This window comes from Spodoptera frugiperda, chromosome 12 (genome assembly GCF_023101765.2).
Source record: "Spodoptera frugiperda isolate SF20-4 chromosome 12, AGI-APGP_CSIRO_Sfru_2.0, whole genome shotgun sequence".
NCBI classification, from domain to species: domain Eukaryota; kingdom Metazoa; phylum Arthropoda; class Insecta; order Lepidoptera; family Noctuidae; genus Spodoptera; species Spodoptera frugiperda.
The window spans coordinates 7,882,470-7,900,786 of NC_064223.1; the positions used below are offsets into that span (position 1 = coordinate 7,882,470).

The 18,317-nt window shown below is 33.9% G+C and overlaps 3 protein-coding genes across 5 annotated transcripts in view; 1 reads left to right on the forward strand and 2 right to left on the reverse strand.

The window, feature by feature from the left end:
* LOC118263137 (ATP-binding cassette sub-family C member 4) overlaps window positions 1–8,051 on the reverse strand; it is a 40,701-nt gene extending 32,650 nt beyond the window's left edge. Inside the window, exons 1-4 of one of the 2 annotated variants that reach the window (XM_035574946.2) lie at window positions 7,674–8,051; window positions 7,353–7,443; window positions 6,850–6,935; window positions 2,844–3,000 (exon numbers count right to left, since the gene is read on the reverse strand). In XM_035574946.2, coding sequence (XP_035430839.1) covers window positions 2,844–3,000; window positions 6,850–6,935; window positions 7,353–7,429 — 320 coding nt within the window. In that variant the 5' untranslated portion in view covers window positions 7,430–7,443; window positions 7,674–8,051. The remainder of the gene's footprint in view (window positions 1–2,843; window positions 3,001–6,849; window positions 6,936–7,352; window positions 7,444–7,673) is intronic. The other variant, XM_035574947.2, reaches the window with a different exon arrangement.
* Window positions 8,052–8,575: 524 nt separating this feature from the next.
* LOC118262662 (beta-1,3-galactosyltransferase 6) lies at window positions 8,576–10,757 on the forward strand. Its single transcript, XM_035574204.2, has 3 exons — window positions 8,576–9,479; window positions 9,714–9,904; window positions 10,149–10,757. Exons 1-3 carry the CDS (start codon window positions 8,853–8,855, stop codon window positions 10,420–10,422), a joined length of 1,092 nt encoding a protein of 363 aa, XP_035430097.1. The 5' UTR covers window positions 8,576–8,852; the 3' UTR covers window positions 10,423–10,757.
* On the reverse strand, window positions 10,744–17,672 carry LOC118262661 (UDP-glucuronic acid decarboxylase 1). 2 transcript variants are annotated; one of them, XM_035574202.2, is made up of 9 exons: window positions 17,476–17,672; window positions 16,642–16,946; window positions 15,314–15,493; window positions 15,135–15,240; window positions 14,732–14,845; window positions 13,286–13,473; window positions 12,549–12,681; window positions 11,397–11,533; window positions 10,744–11,083 (listed from the first exon to the last, which is right to left on the reverse strand). In XM_035574202.2, exons 1-9 carry the CDS (start codon window positions 17,534–17,536, stop codon window positions 10,973–10,975), a joined length of 1,335 nt encoding a protein of 444 aa, XP_035430095.2. In that variant the 5' UTR covers window positions 17,537–17,672; the 3' UTR covers window positions 10,744–10,972. The 2 variants fall into 2 exon arrangements, with proteins under 2 accessions (XP_035430095.2, XP_050553334.1); XM_050697377.1 differs by lacking the exon at window positions 17,476–17,672 and adding an exon at window positions 17,193–17,329.
* Between the last annotated feature and the right edge of the window lie 645 nt (window positions 17,673–18,317).

The following is an 18,317-nucleotide window of genomic DNA, read 5'->3' on the forward strand; positions in this document are numbered from 1 at the left end:
AAGACTGAATGAGGTTCCGATATTCCGATATCCATAAAAGTGGAATGTTGTTCAACGATAATATTATAGTAATTTGTAATCACTAATCACTGTCGCCTGTTACGTTTTAAGCTTATTTCTAAACTTGTTACCAACACCATTTCTGTAGGTACTATCCCTAATCATACCTAGATCGTCCAAACGTTCGGATTGCCTTTATAACCAAAAACCTACATTCCAGCTTAAGTACATAATAATACCCAAATAAGGTACATAATTAGGTAGTTTAGGTACATAATTAAACGATCATACGGTCTCTACAAAGGTCAGACATCTTAATAGTTTTAGTGTCAACAGACTCTTCTCATTTTCACCTTATTTATCTAAGAACATTACTAATTATTGCACAAAAACAGTTGATTCATAATGTTAATCACCCTTTAATATAAACAAATTCAGCAATATGCGATGTTATGTATTGTTGTTGTTCACGCACGTGATATTTAGTACAGCTATGAGTTATAGTTCATGACTAGACGCAATTTTTGTTTACTGTATGACTCAGATTAATAGATACAAGTATATACTTTTATTTTGAAAAACGTTTCTAATACATAATCAGCAATTTTCCGATTGAGTAATAAGTGAGGTGAGTAGATGAGTAATGAAGCAATTCAATTTATTAAGTACACGACTAACTTAACTGGCAATAGTAATTTAATTGAAGTAGTCGTGAGTATGTCGCATATAATCTAAATATCAGTAAGTTCGGAATTCGGGGTAACCAAGAAAAGTCACGATAAAGGAAATTGGACGTGGTGGCAAAAAACGGTTTATAAATTCTCATTAAAGACAAAATGAGTAACATCTTTTTGGAGACAGCTTATAAAGTCATAGTTATAGCAAAAATCAGTACAGAATTGCAGATGGAATTACCGTCTGCGAAAACCACACCGTGTAATGGAGCGGTCGTCCTTGACGGTTACCGCACACAATGAAAAGGTACCTGTAACCTGCAGCTTTAAAGGAGCATTGTCATCCACGGCACAAAGCCACCATGCTTTATAAAGAGACTGCAATACTACCTGATGACAGGTAATCTGAGGGCATTGTGTAAGCCAGATTTAAATGTCTCCAGAACGAATGATTTTTCATAAAGGCTGCTAATTTTAAATCTTTGAAGGTAAGAAAAAGTAGAATTTTGTATTGGCGATATTTTTACATAACGTAGATTAGGTTAATTGCAATGACTAGCTAACAAACGTAGAAATAAACTTGCAATTTATGTATTGTAAGGTGGTTTCGTTTGGAATTAAATAAATGAAAAAAAAAAACTCGTCTTTATCTTCAATGCCAAGTTCATAAGCATAGCTTCCTTAATTAAAAACTAAAGCCGTGTGACTGTTATCTAATAATGGCTTAGTTACACCTCGGGGAAGAATAATTTAGGCAATTTAATGACATAACTGCTCATGGTAAGGCAGTGTTCGATTTCCCGTTAATTTTCAATTTAAGTTGAGGATAATTCGAATGATTTTAGGTCAACATCGTGGATATCGCTTACAACAGTTACAACCTTGACAATTAAATGCTTGTGTTATCAGTACCATGGGTCGCACACATACAGGCGTCACACAGCTGTTTTATAAGCACAGCTTGAGGCTTAAACGGTAAACGACAGACGTAATAGATGTACTTAATACTATAAATATGTAAGTATGTTGTTGTGAGGCCTACAAACCACGACTAACTGTAGTTGTGGTCCTGCAAGTCAAAGGTCCTTAGATCAAAGACTTATAAAAGGCATAATGAAGTGTAGTAGGTGTTCCTACTTATTGTGTAACAGCGAAATAAAGCAGTTAAAATTTTGTCAAAATAAGTAGTGAAAGGTGACATCGTCGGTTAGATCATAAAGCACACAAGTAATTTGGGCACAAAACGTTGTATTCTATTGATCGCGGTTGTTATCTTATCAATATTTCCTTCTAACAGGCGTACTATTATCCACAACCCATGAGTACTACGACCCTACAATTTAACGTTATTGTACTATTTATAGAGTACGCAAATATTACGCGGTCACTTTATTTTTACACAATTTCATTATGTCCTTGACTACACTTATTCACTGCGTGTCGGAGTCGGAACAAATTATTGACGGAATAGGAAGCGTTCGAAGAATCGGTGTAACGGCGAATTATAGCATTGGACAGTAACTGTTTTACTTGTTTCATGAACTCAGGGTCAGTTGGAGAAAATAAAGAGGTTCAATGATTAAGCCTTACAGAAATTTTCCAATTTTTTATCCAATCAACTTTTTATTTTTGCCCATTCTACCTATTCTTCTGAAAAAAGTGCAATGAATCAACTTATTCTTCGATATAATCTAACTAGTTTTTATTTAAGTTTAAGAGATTGTAAAAACCGCGTATTTTCTAGAAAAGAAACACGAGGTCATCGGCAGACGCACGCTTAAATCGATCCTACTTTCCAAGGCTACAGCAGAGAGCCTTAAATGGCTTATACTGATAACCGATGATCAAACATGCAGGTAATATACAAAATTAAACCAATACTGTGTGTAATAAAATTGTAGACACAGTACGGAACTATTGTTACATCCGAAATTCGGACATTTTGGAACAAAGACTCTGTAAGTTAGTTAAATCAGAGCGGACAAATGTCTGCATTGAAATACCTTCAATGATTTCTCCCGCCTTTGGTAAGGCGAGAGTGTCAGAATGTTACTGACGAAAATCCACCCGATCCTACTCATGCTTTGAGCCAGAACCTAGGTAACCCGTTAGGTTGTCGACAGTTCACATTTATAAAAGACCTTAAGTTACTTATTATGTTGTGCTTACCTTATCCCACATTCCATGACGAGCAGAACAAATCCGTACAGCATACACCTGGCGGCGTACGCTCTTAATATAACACGTAACAGACTGGGTTTCCGTTTTCCACTAGCTCGTTGCACTTCTTCTTCCCATAGTCGCGCGAATTTGTCTCCAAGAGGTCCTAGGAAAAGAAATACAAAGTTAATGTGGTTTTTCTAGCGAAGTTATTAAGGAGTAATGATAGCAACTGCAATCTTGAGATTAATAAACGTTCTAATTGCGTAACTTTTGCTCAGATGCTTGTAATTGTAAATGTATTCTGCACGGCAAATCGTTGACGTACATATTTCTTTGATAAAAAATTTCGCTTCGCAGAAATGCGTGATTTATTTTGAGGTTCTAAAACCCCGAAAAGGATCAGTCCTTTGACCTTGAATCCCATTAGTGCTACGTCCAATCTTTGAAGTATTTCGATTCCCAGGTAAGCCGGTCTCGTACGATAGTGACTACCTTCTAAAGTCAATAAACTATACGTAAAGATATAACTTAAACATCTAAATAATTGAGGACAAAGTTTTCTCGTTGCATTACACGCGCACTTCGATAAGTATCATCATTTAAATTGCAACACGAGTTACACAAGGCGCTGGTACATTACTCAATAGGATAAAATCAAAGGCGTACTATTTGCCATAGACTCGGTAGACTTTGGCCTTTATTCATTGACCTGAGTCACTGTGGAGTTTGATTTGCGCTTTATAACAGTCGACGACACATTTTGTATAGTTTTAACTAACTAACTTAACTAGATTGTTGGTTTCGGTTGCTAACCCCTGTGAATGACAGGACTAAACGGCACGTGTAGAATTACGCCTTTGTTGTGAATTAGGAATCAATTTGTTCTACCTCATATTAAAAACATTTGTTCGTCAGTAGTGCAGATAAGTATGAGTTGTTCGTTTTTGTATTACCTTACATAATATGTTCATGGAAGTTTTCTTTTTCTAATTGAAAGAAAATCGGTACGTATATGGGTACATATATTATATAACTATATGCTAAAACCTATTCTTCTAATAATAATAAATAAATATTGTTAAGTCTAAATACTTACATAAGTAGTTAAGATTGCGCGTCATATTAGCTTTATTTTCTTAGATTTAGAGGCAATTCTATTTGGTTTTTAACTTCTCATTTGCGTAAGATTAGAGTGTGACAACAGAACCGAGTTAATAATCCATTTGTAAACTAAAAACTCGTGTACATGTTCTACCTAAATATTGTGTGAGTAAATACGCAAATAGTCATATTCGGATTGTTTTAATTTTAACCGTTAATTTTAAGCGGCCTATTTCAGTAAGACAGGAAAATTGTGTACCTATTTATTTACCGTTTTATTTATGTTACTAGTGTGTCATAATGTTCAAAGTTCATATTATTGTAATATTCATTCTAAACTTAGTTGCCATACAGGAAAAAAAGTTAACATTGTGTCCCTACCAAAACTACAAAATAATTTAATGTTTACACTTAAACACACTCACACAAGTCACGCCTTTTATCCCCGAAGGGGTGGGCAGATTGTGTGCACATTACGGCACGTAATGCCGTTATACAATGTACACCCACTTTTAATATTGTGTATCCCTCAAACTACTTTAAATACGTAGTCAAATATACAGTATCGGTGTCAATTAAATAATTTACACTTAAAACTTACACCAAACTTTAAAGTATTTACGAAAATTATAATTGTAACGTGCATACCTAGTTCTAGACGACATTTTTATTTAAATAATGTAGGTATCGTCTCATTGTTTTTTTTTTTTGTTGTTCATAATTATATGACGTTGATGAAATAAGTCGAACTTTGATTTAAATGCAAAATGTCAATGCTCTCGTTATCTCGGCCTCCAGTGGACGGCTCGTTTTTATTTCAAGTTCATTGAAATCTTTAACTTAGTGTGAACTTGACTCTTGTATTCTAAGAACGGTTTATTATTCAAGTCATGCTGTCTATTTATAGGAAGCAAAAAGGTTTGTAACTGAGCCTCTTTGGTATTAAACCCGAGATCCTGTATTACATTCTTGGATAGACCAAACAGGGACTTTGATATTTTTTTTTATAGTTAAGAGAAGATACTAGAATTATCTACTGAATTTATTACAAAACGGATATACTTGAAAGAAATATATGCAAAATTTCTCACATTAAAATAGCAGGAAGATAAAACTGGTTGTTGAAAACACCTGGAATTGACACCTGTATCAAGAATACCGCTTCATTTGCATAAGACAAACAATGGGAAAGTCGTTAAGAACGATATATAGAATACACTATTAGTCTTAGACTAATTAAAAACTAAAGCAGAACTAGTTACCTAGGTACTTTAAATATGTTAACTTCAAACTTCAGTTGGCAATTCTGTTACGTTTTTGAAGGTTAGTCTTTCTAACAGTTGCAGGTTTATGGACGGAATAAATACTAAACTGAACAGTTAAGTCAGCAAAGGTTAAACCTTAAGATTACTAATAACTTTCATAACAATAATGAATTCTATATTATTGTTATGCCCGTTATTTCGGAAAGATATGAGGACAAAACAAAACCGCGGGTAGTATTTTTTTTTACAAGTTATTCAATCTCAGTAAAATGTAAAGAAGGTTATTGTTAAATACTGTTTCAAAAAGACTCCGAAGTTCGTATCGTAGATTCAAAGTCTAGAAAGTTCATTAGACGCCGTTAGAAACTCAGGAAAACATATTTTCCCACCAAAAATGTTTGCAAAAAGCTAATAGAAAACGACTACAAGATAAAAGTCAGTCTTTATCGCTCTTTAGCACGGAAATACAATGTTATGTCATGTTTCACCATGGAGGAATCGATGCTACACCAATGAATGGCTTATACTACACCAACTACACGTATCGCGTGTCTCGAAACGATCGAAGCAAAGCTACGTGGTGGGTACTACCAGCTGTCGTTCACATATTCTCATTACTCAATGGTATGCGTCGGGTCAGCCTCGCTGTTCGCACGTGAGAATTACGCATGCGGCAACTGTGTAAACACTTCCTCTTTTCTGTTTAATTCTTTTTTATTACAAGCTTCATTTGAAAATAGAATAGGCAGACAAAGACAATTTTTTTTTTCTTATACAACAGATAACCTGCAGTGTGCTATAAATCTAACGGTAACGTCGTGTTTTTTTTTATTCGCATCGATACCAATGGCAATCGTGTATTCTGATTCAGAATACATGTGTTTTCGTTATGTAATATGGTGCAATAACTAAACTGATGGGATGAAGACACAAGATAAATCTATATTAGGAGTTGAAATAAAGCTCAAATTTCATCGTTTGGCTATAATCCATTGTTAGATGTCGATAATTTCTGAAACAAGGTACCTAAACGATGTATTAAAATAATTGATACCTATTCTCGATGAGTAGCAAATTAATCAGCTAGTTACTGTATAAATTATGACAAAAAGTAGAGGTAGATATATTGTGAATTGAAATGAGCAGTTTATTTAACTGACTACTGAAAAACTAGATAAAATATTTCAATTTACTATTATAATAATTCTAAAAGTGCAATGAACTGACAGTACCTATAGTTTCTGAATTTCTCATCATTGAAATTAATTCAGAATAAATGTGGCGTTTAAGTAGGTAGTTTTGTAGATTTCCGTGTCTAACCTTCCCCCTCTAGAGAGCATATTTAATGAGAATATTTATATACCTACCTAGTTTCTGTCAGTGGCTTTGCCCATGTTTCCATGGGCTAAAAAGTCTATCACCCAAATCAGCAACATCCAAACAAACTTTCACATTTATAATATAAGTGTGAATTAATAGACAGAATATGAGTGCATAGTTATCCTATATTTTTGACTATGACTAAGCTGTTTAGGTCCAAAATGAGTAAGTAAGGATTAAAGTTTTACATGTCTAGGTATATTTTGATTCTGTGGTATTATATTATTTTGTGTACTTACTTATAATAAATTAGTTTATCAACTTACCAGATGAGTGTTCAGTTAAAGGTTCATATAAGTCATGTTCTTCCATCTCCCTCTTGATACCACTCCAAAATATTGGTAATGTCCATCTAGAAATTCCAAATTCAATTAGTTATATCATATAGGTAAATAATGGTAAATAATTTCATATAGGTAAATAATGTTAAATTGTTGTACTTATGTACTGTTTTACATTATTATCTAGCAACTTAGTCATAGTTCAAGCAAGTTTTTTTTTTAAAAAGGTTTTCTCTCTAAAGACCTCATCAACTTTTTTAAATACAATTGAATTCCAGATGGCCCTGACTTAATCTAAAGGGCTTAGATTTTTTTTATATAACCAAGTATAAGGAAATCTTTCCTGAATAGCTGGACATAGTTCCATGTGGTAATTTTACTGAAAGGTGCCTACCTATTTCTTTTTCATTTGTAGGTAAACATAATAATTAAATTTGTTGCAAAAATAATGAATTAAGTAGGTAATATAATGATAAATATAAACTTACGCAAATGTTAGGGCAGACAATGGGTTTGCCTTAGCCCTAGGGTGTGCAGGACGACTTTTTTTATCTAACGCCTCCATGATTGAGGAATTACCTGGAAAAATCAGAATAAAGTTAGTTCTAGATAAATATTTAGATTTTTAACGAAAAGGAGCGTCGGTATTTATAATTTTAATGATAGAAGTGATAGGTAAACAACTAAATAATAACAGAAATAAAATCTAACAACAGAAGAATAAATATAGGGTTGATTGAGTATCTTCTCTAACACAGATTTTTACTAGAAGTGGTTCATGGGACGCTATAAATAGTATAAACACTCACCGTAGCGGTCTTAGACAGCCGGTATGGTTTTGTAACCTTACGAGACGAGCACACGCATGACCTGTGCACTGCACCGGCACACAACTACACTCCGACACGGTTACACAGCTAATTGAAAATGTGCACTACCTACTTATTATTTATTTTATACCCACACAACAGGTAATATCTCCTTAAAACCCGTCAATGTACATACAAAATGTAAATCACTGGTTAATAAATACTTCGGCAATGCTATGCAGATATTCATGGAAGTAAATAACTGAAAACAACGATATTCAACCAATTCACTTTTGAATATGGCACGTACAATTTTATTATTGTGTCATTTCAAAAACCACACCGTACACGGCCACCGCTAATTTTTTACTGATAAAAATATGTGAATGAATGAAGCACACGGCTAATGTCAATTTGATCTGACGTATTTTTGACAGATAATACGAAAGTTGACAGTGACTTATAGTAACGTTTGTCAAACTAAAAATTGGACTGATATTCTATAGAGTACAGGAAATTATTATAAGATTAGTCTGCACGCGCTCCACGTGGATCAATATTTCGTAAAACGTACGTTCTAGTGACAATGACAATACGACTATAGAGTTCTTAAAACAACACTCATTCTTAAAAAAAAGTTTAATCATAAAATATTATAATAAAGTAGCTTAATCAAGTTTTAAGTTACATCTGATAAATAAATGAACTTTGGTTCAGTCCGGAGTTTGGTTATAGTAATAGTACATATTTGAGTGAGATTTCTAGCACATGTTTGAGCAGCATGTAAGTTGGGGTCTCTAGGTCTATGTTGATACCCTTGAGTGAGTTCTAAGCTTTATACATTTGTTTGGTATGAAGTTGAATATTTTGATTTGACATTGACAGATTTCAGTTTTGTCATTGTTGTTCTTTACTTCAACTTCAAATTCTTCAAAACCAAAACGAAAGTGTTTGCTTCGGAAGACTGTATATTATGATGTTGGTTAAATAAATAAAGTGTAAATGTAGCCTGTACATATGAAGAGTACGGCCGTTGTTCTAGGAGTGTCTGGTCAAACAAATGAGTCATATTAGTGATAAATTATCTCTGAGAACATGTAGGCATAGGTTTCATTTATGAAATATCGTCGTGCGTTGAATCAAAGCGAAGAATTAAATTGTTAAGATTGTGTTTAGAAAATGTACGTGTCATTGTTGCTAAGATATAAAAGTATGATACTCGCTAGTATATTCTTTTTCTACCTTGGTTGTGGAATAACACTGAACTCGCTACGCCTTGAGTGTGCTGATGCTCAAACTGCCAAAGATTTGAGCGGTACTAAGTATGGTTTAGATAAAATTGAATATGCAGTTCTAGTTCTAAGTGGACCTAATAATGAAGCCAAGAGAGATGCTATAAGAGCCACTTGGATGAAGTTCTCGAATAATATATTTGTGGAGAATGGAGAGAAGCTGTACAAGTGGAACCATACATGGACTGAGCATCATGTGCCACATGAATTCATAAAGTTCTATTTTGTAATTGGCACTCAAGGTTTGAGTGAAACAACGATGACAAGGTTACATGCTGAAAATAACAGAAGCAATGACCTCTTATTATTGGACAGCTTTGAAGATAGTTATAAGAACCTAGCTATGAAAATGTTACATTCACTGAAGTGGCTGACTACTAATTTAAGTGGACTAAAATATTTGATAAAGTGTGACGATGATTCCTTTGTGAGAGTTGATTTGATAATAAAAGATCTAGAAGCCTATGCACCTGAAATGAATGCTCATGAAATAAGCGACTATGTCACTTATAAGGTATACTTTTTCATAAATTAAACTTTCCTTTTTCTGCTTGCTATTGCAAAATAGTTCTTATTAACATATACTTATTTTAATTTTACTTTAGGAAATCCTTTGTGTGCCTAGAGACAATATTTTGGATAATTGAATTAATACTATTACAATTTGAGATCCCTTTGTGTGAAGCTCGTACAGAAATAGTCTTTACTGCATAGAAAATATAACACTAAATTGTTGATATGATTTCAGAAAGATCTACCTTCATACAAAGGCTTGTATTGGGGATATTTCGATGGCAGAGCACGAGTTTATTTGAACGGAAAATGGCAAGAGAAGGATTGGTTCCTATGTGACAACTACTTACCTTACGCATTAGGTGGTGGCTATGTCATATCTCGCAGCATCGTAGACTTCGTTGGAAGGAATGCTGATATATTAGGGTGAACTATCATCTACATTTATAGATATAAATTAAAATCAATTGATGCATGCATTGTGAGAGTAATTGACACTTAAGAGTGACTCAATTCAATCAATTAGTAGATCTTTTTTATTGACTGTGATTGTTGTTATGCTAAGATTGTTTCAAAGAATTTATTACGAAGCTGACTGTTATACATGAAACATTTATCACTTCACAAAATATTAAACACTCAATAGAACACCATACTTTTTTTGTTACAGACATTATAATTCCGAGGATGTCTCCATGGGAGTGTGGACAGCCTCTTTAGATGGTATGAACAGAGTACATGACGTCAGATTCGACACGGAATGGAAAACAAGAGGCTGCTTCACACAAATGTTAGTTCGACACAAACAGACACCGGCAGACATGTTCCAACTATACAAAACATTGGTACATTCACACGGACAGAAACTTTGCAAGACTGAAACTATATTAAGGAAATCTTATCTCTATAAATGGGATGTGCTACCGAGCATGTGTTGTAAGTAGTGTAGCTTAGCTGTTGTAGAATCTACTAGTAAGCTAGATAACTGTAGAATTGGCTCTATAGTTTGTTTCGTCAAGTCAGTCATTATTTAAGGCTCAATAGTCATCAAACTACATCTATACAGTATTTGTTTGTTGTGGAATGTTAGTCATATTTTAGAAAAATTGTGTGAAATTATGTATAGAATGTGTGTAGGCATTAATTTTGGACCTGTTCCCTCTAAAGACAATTAGTTGTGTAAATCACTCTAAAATATACTATAAGTAACTACATAATAGTATTTAAGTGGTCATGAATGAGTTTTTGCAACTAAAAATAAAACGTTTTTTAAACATTACTAGATGTGCATTTTTATTTTAACTAAACAAATGAATATAAATTAAACTTATACAACACGTTTTTGTCATTAAAGGGTAACCATGTAACAGTGTAACCGTTGTGTGATAAACAACAAAAAGTGAGAATAATTAGTTTTACGGATACTTATTGTTATTCATACACTCCCGCACACAGGCACCCCAGTATCACATATAAACAGATTTAGTAACTTAATTAATTATGACTTTTCATGTCCATGTAGGTCTGATTGTTGTAGAATGTCGTTCTCGACAACTCTTCCTTGAAGTAATCTATTGTCCTCTGCAGACCGTCTTGTAATGACACCTGGAAATAAACACAATTTTAAATAAAATGGATATTCAGAATTGGCCCTAAACAAGTAAGGTATGGCAAGACAAGCTTATCGTGTTTTGTAATTAATCTCGTATCTCTCATGACATCTATTTACAGCATCGGATATGATTTGTGTAATTTTTACAATATCATATAGGAAGAACATGTTATCTGGACCCATCTTGAATGGAAGTGATAATGTATAAATATAACTGTGTTTTATGTTTAGTAGAGAAGTTGCGGCTTTTGTATGAAACAAATATGTAAAAAACAATTTATGTAGTTATGTTTGTTAGTATCTCACCTTAGGTTCCCAATGTAAATGTTGCTTGGCTACAGTGATGTCGGGGCGGCGTCGCTGCGGGTCGTCCTCGACGGGCGCGCTCTTCGCCACCATACTCCGACATCCTGGCACTTGATTCTTGATTATCATTGCGAATTCTGAAAGAGAAGAATATATACGAGATAAGTAAAATGTAGATAAAGGCACATACATTCAAGATCAGCTTCAAACGCGACGAATACGAATTATTGGGAATACGAATACCACCAAATAGAAAATCTTTATTTACGATATTCTCAAATATTTCTGAAAATATCATGTTTGTGAAAATATCATCATGTTGAAAATTGTATGTGGTGTACCTGGACACTATACAGCAATAAATTTGCTTTCAAAAGTGGGCCCATGTGTGCCCTTCTGTCTGGTAAGGAATAATGAGCATACGGTGGGTAAATTAGAGACTAGCACCTATAAAAATACTTTTAATTCTGTAACTAAGTAATAAAGTAAGTTCCTAGTATGCATTCTTAGCTTTAGGAAGCAAAAGTGCAGTAGGTAAGTGGCGATAAAAACATTGTATGGGTAGCGATAAGCGTTATCGTGTACCTACCGTGTATTTTACACCTTATGCGATAGTAAAGTTCAATGAATTGGAAAAAGTTGATAAAACGTCATATAAAAAGCAAAATATGTCGCCAAGTCGCACCCGTCGTATCAGTTAGTTACATTGAGTCAAAAAACATTCGCAGCTGTAGAATCTCCAGCCAATCTATACTAATATTATAAAGCTGAAGAGTTTGTTTGTTTGTTTGTTTGAACGCGCTAATCTCCGGAAGTACTGGTCCGAATTGAATAATTCTTTTTGTGTTGGATAGTGCATTTATCGAGGAAGGCTATGGGCTATAAAACATTACGCTATGACCAATAGGAGCCGAGCAGAGCGGGTGAAACCGCGCGGAAGTAGCTAGTTAGGTATAATCTAATGTGAAATTCATGAAGTGCTGAGCAGAAGTGCTTTTATTAGTAGGTAGATACAACAATATAAGTCTAGGTACTCCATACTACATGTTATGCATGCTAAATCCTGACTTTTGGAGGAACTTCATCACAAACCTTGAGTCATTGCAAGTTAAATCTTAACTCTATATTTACAAGACTCATATTATTTTTTACCTTGTATAGTATTTTCCACGGGGTTCCCGAGGTTGACAGGTAACGTGTAGCTGGACGCCATCAGAGCAAGGAGTCCATCGACCAGATCTGATACGTAACAGAATGAACGGGTCTGCTGCCCATTGCCGTATACCTGCAATTATTTAAGCATTCATTTAGTACTAGTAACTATCGATGATTAATAACAATAATATTCAAGTTTAATTCTCTCGTAGGTCTGTTTACATCTAATAATTATTGTGTACGATTACATAATTGTACAAGCAAACAAACACCTCTCTGTGATCTACAAATGGTTACACTTTTAGGTGTGATATTTATGTTATCCAATGAATGAATACAGGAGAAAATCCTAGTGTGAGAGGCCATCCTTACGCCTTTTCTCCCCGAAGGAGTAGGCAGAGGTGCACATTATAGCACGTAATGCCACTGTACAATGTACACCCACTTTCCACAATTTAGGATGTAAGTTCCACCATATACTGGGCACATTTCCAGATTCTGTACTACTACTGAGAATTTTTTGAAAAACTAAAAAGCCCAGCAATACTACGCCCAACCCGGGAATAGAACCCGATACGTCTTCCCCGGCAGTCGCACTTGGAACCACTCGGCCAAAGAGGTAGTCAATGTGAGAGGCCATATTTTAAAAGAAACTTACTTTACATAGATAACCCTTCATTAGTGGAGGATTTGCTTTGAACAGTTTTCTTTCAATAATATAAAAAAACCCTTACAGTTATAGTTAAATTCTGCAGCGCTTGCATGATAAAGTTGGACACGACGCGTCCGTCCGACACGTGCATCCGAGGTCCGTACGTGTTGAATATGCGCGCCACTCTCACCGACACCTTCTCTTGTTTCGCGTATGAATACGCTAATGTCTCCGCAACCCTTTTGCCCTCGTCGTAACACGCTCGGGGACCTGAAATGTGACAAATATTGTCTTTAATAAATGCCTGGTCGTGGACTTTGGCCTTTTCTACAAAAGAGAGATTTGTCTTGATCTCCATGCTTGGCAGGCGGATTTGAAATCGTAGTTTTATAGGCTTAGATATAACAGCGCGCTACAGCTACCCGGTGTCTACGGATAGATAGATTTATCCAAAATTATTCAATTGTGTACCTAAGTTTTTAAACTCATTTGGTTAAAAAATCAGTTAATGAGGTAATAAAGAATATTAGGCTCATACATACAAGATACGCGCGAAAAACATAACCCTTCCTTGGCAGTCGGGTAAAAACATGTTTAAATGATTATTTTCAACCTAATTTATGTCTAACTTGTAGCTTTAAATTAGTTACACAATTATAACGAATCGAAAAGTCCTACTGGCACATATCTAAAACGCGGTAAAACCTGAATCCTAATTAATACAAAATGTCAGTGTTTGTAACAAACAACACCTAAATTGCTGAACCGGTTTAGATAGATTTTGGGACAAAGACAGATGTACTTTATGGATAAAAAGTGATACATTTCTACAATAGTAATAAAAATAGGAGGAAAATAGAGGTGCCTCATTTATTGACAAAGTTACACCCATGACATTTGCAAGCATTCATAAGAAATATAATGTATGAGCGATCTAGTATCTTATTAACATAATTATTTAAAGAGCCGACGCAATCTGTTCTATTCTACGAAAGGTCACAGAAATTATACCATTTACACAGTGAGGTCATTGTCACATTGATGTGAACACCTGTGGTATGTAAATACATTCCAATGTCTGCATTATGTATGTTAAACTCATATAAATATATTAGGTATGTTGTTAAATAAATAAAGTAAAAATAGGATGATTCTTTATCACCCTTTAGAAGTACACATATAACTTGTTCAAGAACCTTGAAAAGTTTAGTTAGTAGGTGACGTGGGTATTCTGTATAAAACCAGCTGTATTACAAATTATTAAGGAATACAATAGATATAACGTAACACTGATTCGCTATAAGATATTTTGTTTTAACAAATGGTATTTCGTATTATATGGCCAGCAAACCAAATAAAATCATATCCTACTAACATTATAAATGTGAAAGTTTAGTATTTGTTGCTCAATAACTACAAAACTACTAAACAGTTTTTGATGAAACTTAATATAGACAGATGGATTATGTAATAAGCATATTATCATATTATGATATGTGTTTTGAAAATTGAGAAGTTCTATACTGACCTATAGGATTCACATGACCCCAATAAGATTCAGGCTGGGGATGCACCATGGGGTCTCCGTAGACCTCCGATGTGCTTGCTATCAGTATCTTAGCTCCAACTCGTCGTGCTAAACCTGAAATCAAATAATACTAATTATTCTATTGATGTTATTATTATTCTATTTCGTTAAATAATAATTTTATACTCAAAAAGGATGTTAAGACCATATTATGATAGCTTATCTTATTTTAGTTGTAAGGGACTTTTGTAACATTAAATTTTATAGACCGTCAGGCTTACAGTGATAGATAAAGGCTTGTACTTTTATCACAAAGCTACAAATGCAACAAGGCATTTGCATTTATTATAAAGTAAAAAAATGTTTAGAATGATTATATATTTTATAATTGTAACATACTCACCTAACATATTGATTGTTCCTAAAGTATTAGTCTTAATTGTCTTAACTGGATTTTGCATGTAATGAGGCGGACTTGCAGGACTAGCTAAGTGGTATATTTCATCTGCCTACAAAAACAGAACATATTAGAGCAATCATAATCATAAATCACTTATTTATCAAATGATAACAATGTTTTACCTCTACATAAAGTGGATTAACTATATCATGGTGAATCATTTCAAAGTTACGGTGACCGAACCAATGTTCCACATTGCGTTTACGTCCCGTAAAGAAATTGTCTACTACAATCACTTCATGACCTTGTGTCATAAGTACATCTACCAAGTGTGAGCCGACGAATCCAGCTCCACCTGTCACCTGAAATATAGTAATGTCAATTAGTTAATGTTGAAATATAATAATGACTTCAAGATATTTGAAAAGAATTATAAATATTCTTCCATTCATGTAAAACCTATTAGATATTATTATTTTAGTATCCCCCTACCCAATCCTACCAATCCCCGAGTCCCCAGCAACTCTTAAATTCTTAACCACCAAAAGGCCTGCAACACACTTCTAATGCCTCTGGTGTATCGGGTGTCCATGTTTAGAGACAATATGGCTCTGGTGATAGTGATACTTAGTACAAGGGCTACTGGTAACTTGTTTACAAACTAGTTATGTACCTAATGTTTTCTTATTATCAGCAGCAGATAAAAAATAAGGTCATTTATTTTCTTAAACAAACATTAGCTAACTATAACTAAGAAATACTGAGCAGTTACTAAGGTAGTAACTTAGTGAGGTTTTTTCTTATGCAATAGGTAGGCATTAAGTTATGCAATAGGTATACTATTATAATACAGTTGACCTCCGGTAATCCGATAATCATTATGCAGGGCAGTGTCTGACTATTGAATTTGTCGGATTATAGAGCACTGCCTAAAACCCCCTACAGTCCGGATTTTTTTACAAAAGAGTACCTTGTAATCCGACCAATTAAATATCCAATGATAAGGCTCTATATGTTATATGACATATTTGAAGTACAAATCATACTTAACTTATGTATATTGAATTTAGTAAATAAAATACAATAAAGAGCTTACGTTTTATTTATAAAATTAAGCATAAATGCACATACATGTTACACACCAAAATAATAAAAAAATATTAATCAAAATCATGTAATGAATTTATCAAATTATGAAGCTTGGAAATATTCATCAATATTAACCACCTAAAGATTTTCAAATACTTATCAAAATCATGTCGGATTACAAGGGGCGCCGGATTATTGGGGGTCCACTGTATTGCATATATATATTATAGGTATACTATTGCATAACTTAATGCCTTTTTTCATTATGGGTGAGCAGAAAAAAATACTTGGATTTTTATCATTGCTTGATTTGGTGATTATACTTCAAACATGCTCAGCAGTAGAACGATTCAAATAACATTTTAAGATAAAATATTAATTTCCATCTTTTAAACATAAAGTAATAGAAGCGACATCTTACCAATATCCTCTTTCTTTCTTTATAGCCCAGAAATTTTACATCTGGGTATTTCTGTGGCACTCTACCCTCTAATATTGCAATTTTTTTTTCTAACTGATCTATTCTAGATCTCGCTTCCTTCAGTTCACGCTTTGTGTCCTCACTGTCAACTTCCACTTTTTTCTCCTCCATTATATTTAGTTTCGTAAACTTATCAGCCTTAGGCAGATCATTAAATTGTACATTTATTTTTGGGATATCGTCATCCAAGCTTCTTTGGTTCACTCCACTGTTTTCTTTTGAAAATATCAAAAATAGAAGCAGCACTATAAAATGAAAATACATGTTAAAAATGGTTAAAGATTTAGTTTTATTTAGGTAGTAGAATATTAAAAGAAATGTTCTAGTAGTTGATGAAGCTATGGAAAAATTTCTGCAGAATATTAATTCAATAAATAAGTAGAACACAATGATTTAATAGCTAACAAGTCCAATAAGATGAAAACTAAACTAAAAATTAGCATTGGAATTGTTGAATCATGATGTATTGTCTCATAGTTTTTCACATTTACCATAGTAAGCAGAAAATGGCATTGTTAAGCAAAATATTGTTGATGGCCTCTTTGCTTTGCCATCGATCACTGACGAAGTGACGAGTAGAACCCACGACGCGACTATAGAATAATGTAAAGCAGTCCTACATTTCATAGCCTTATAGAGGCCTTGACTTTATAATAAGCTTGCGCTTGTAAAACAGTCAAGTAAACCATTGCAAACAAAACAATTAAAAAGAAACATTATTAAACGAGCGGCGAGCGTTCGTGTAAACTTATAAACAGATTGTGCTGTACTTACGTAAAAAAAGTATGCCAAAGACTGTAAATGTCTTCCTCAATTTCAGATATTGCCTTATCATTTCTGAGTTTACAATAATATTTTTCTGTTCACATTGCTAATTTTATATTAGTATTTATACTCTTTACGTGGTTTTTCACTGAAAAATTGAAGTAATTAAACAGATGTCAAACTCATAGCCCTTTTGATATTGACAGCTGACAGCGTCACATTCAGCTGACTGCCAGCTTTTTTAATAGAGATGTCCAAAACACAGATAAAATATGAAGTCCATTGATTAACAACAAACGCGTATATATGAGGTCTATGACATAGAGTGTAGAGTCCAGTAGTCTCGACTATAATAACGAGAATAGAAATCGATCGTTAATTCGGAACATAACGAAATTAAACGTCGCACGTGCTAAGTCACCGATTCCTCGCACTCTGGCCGCGCTCAATGGTCTCTTGGATGCAAATCCAACAAATGACCTGTTCGTGGATGGATGGAAGAAGATTTTGTCGGAATACCTGAAGTACTGCGAAGCGAACTTATGAATGATATTAATTCCTGTTTAAATATGTTTTAGTTATGTATGTAAGTTGCTTTAATTGGTTGCTTACCGTTGTAACTTTTGAATTAAATAAATAAATAAACCTTACTCGACTTCAGACATTAGGTATTTGTTGAGTTTATAAATTGGGCATTTCCTCTATCAAATATTAATTATTTCGACATTTAAGTACAACATTAAAAAAAAAAAAAAAAAACGTCGCCCCACACTAGGATTTTCTCCTGTATCATGGGTGTGTTTACAAACATACAAGTTCACATACACACGCTACACATGACACCCAGACCC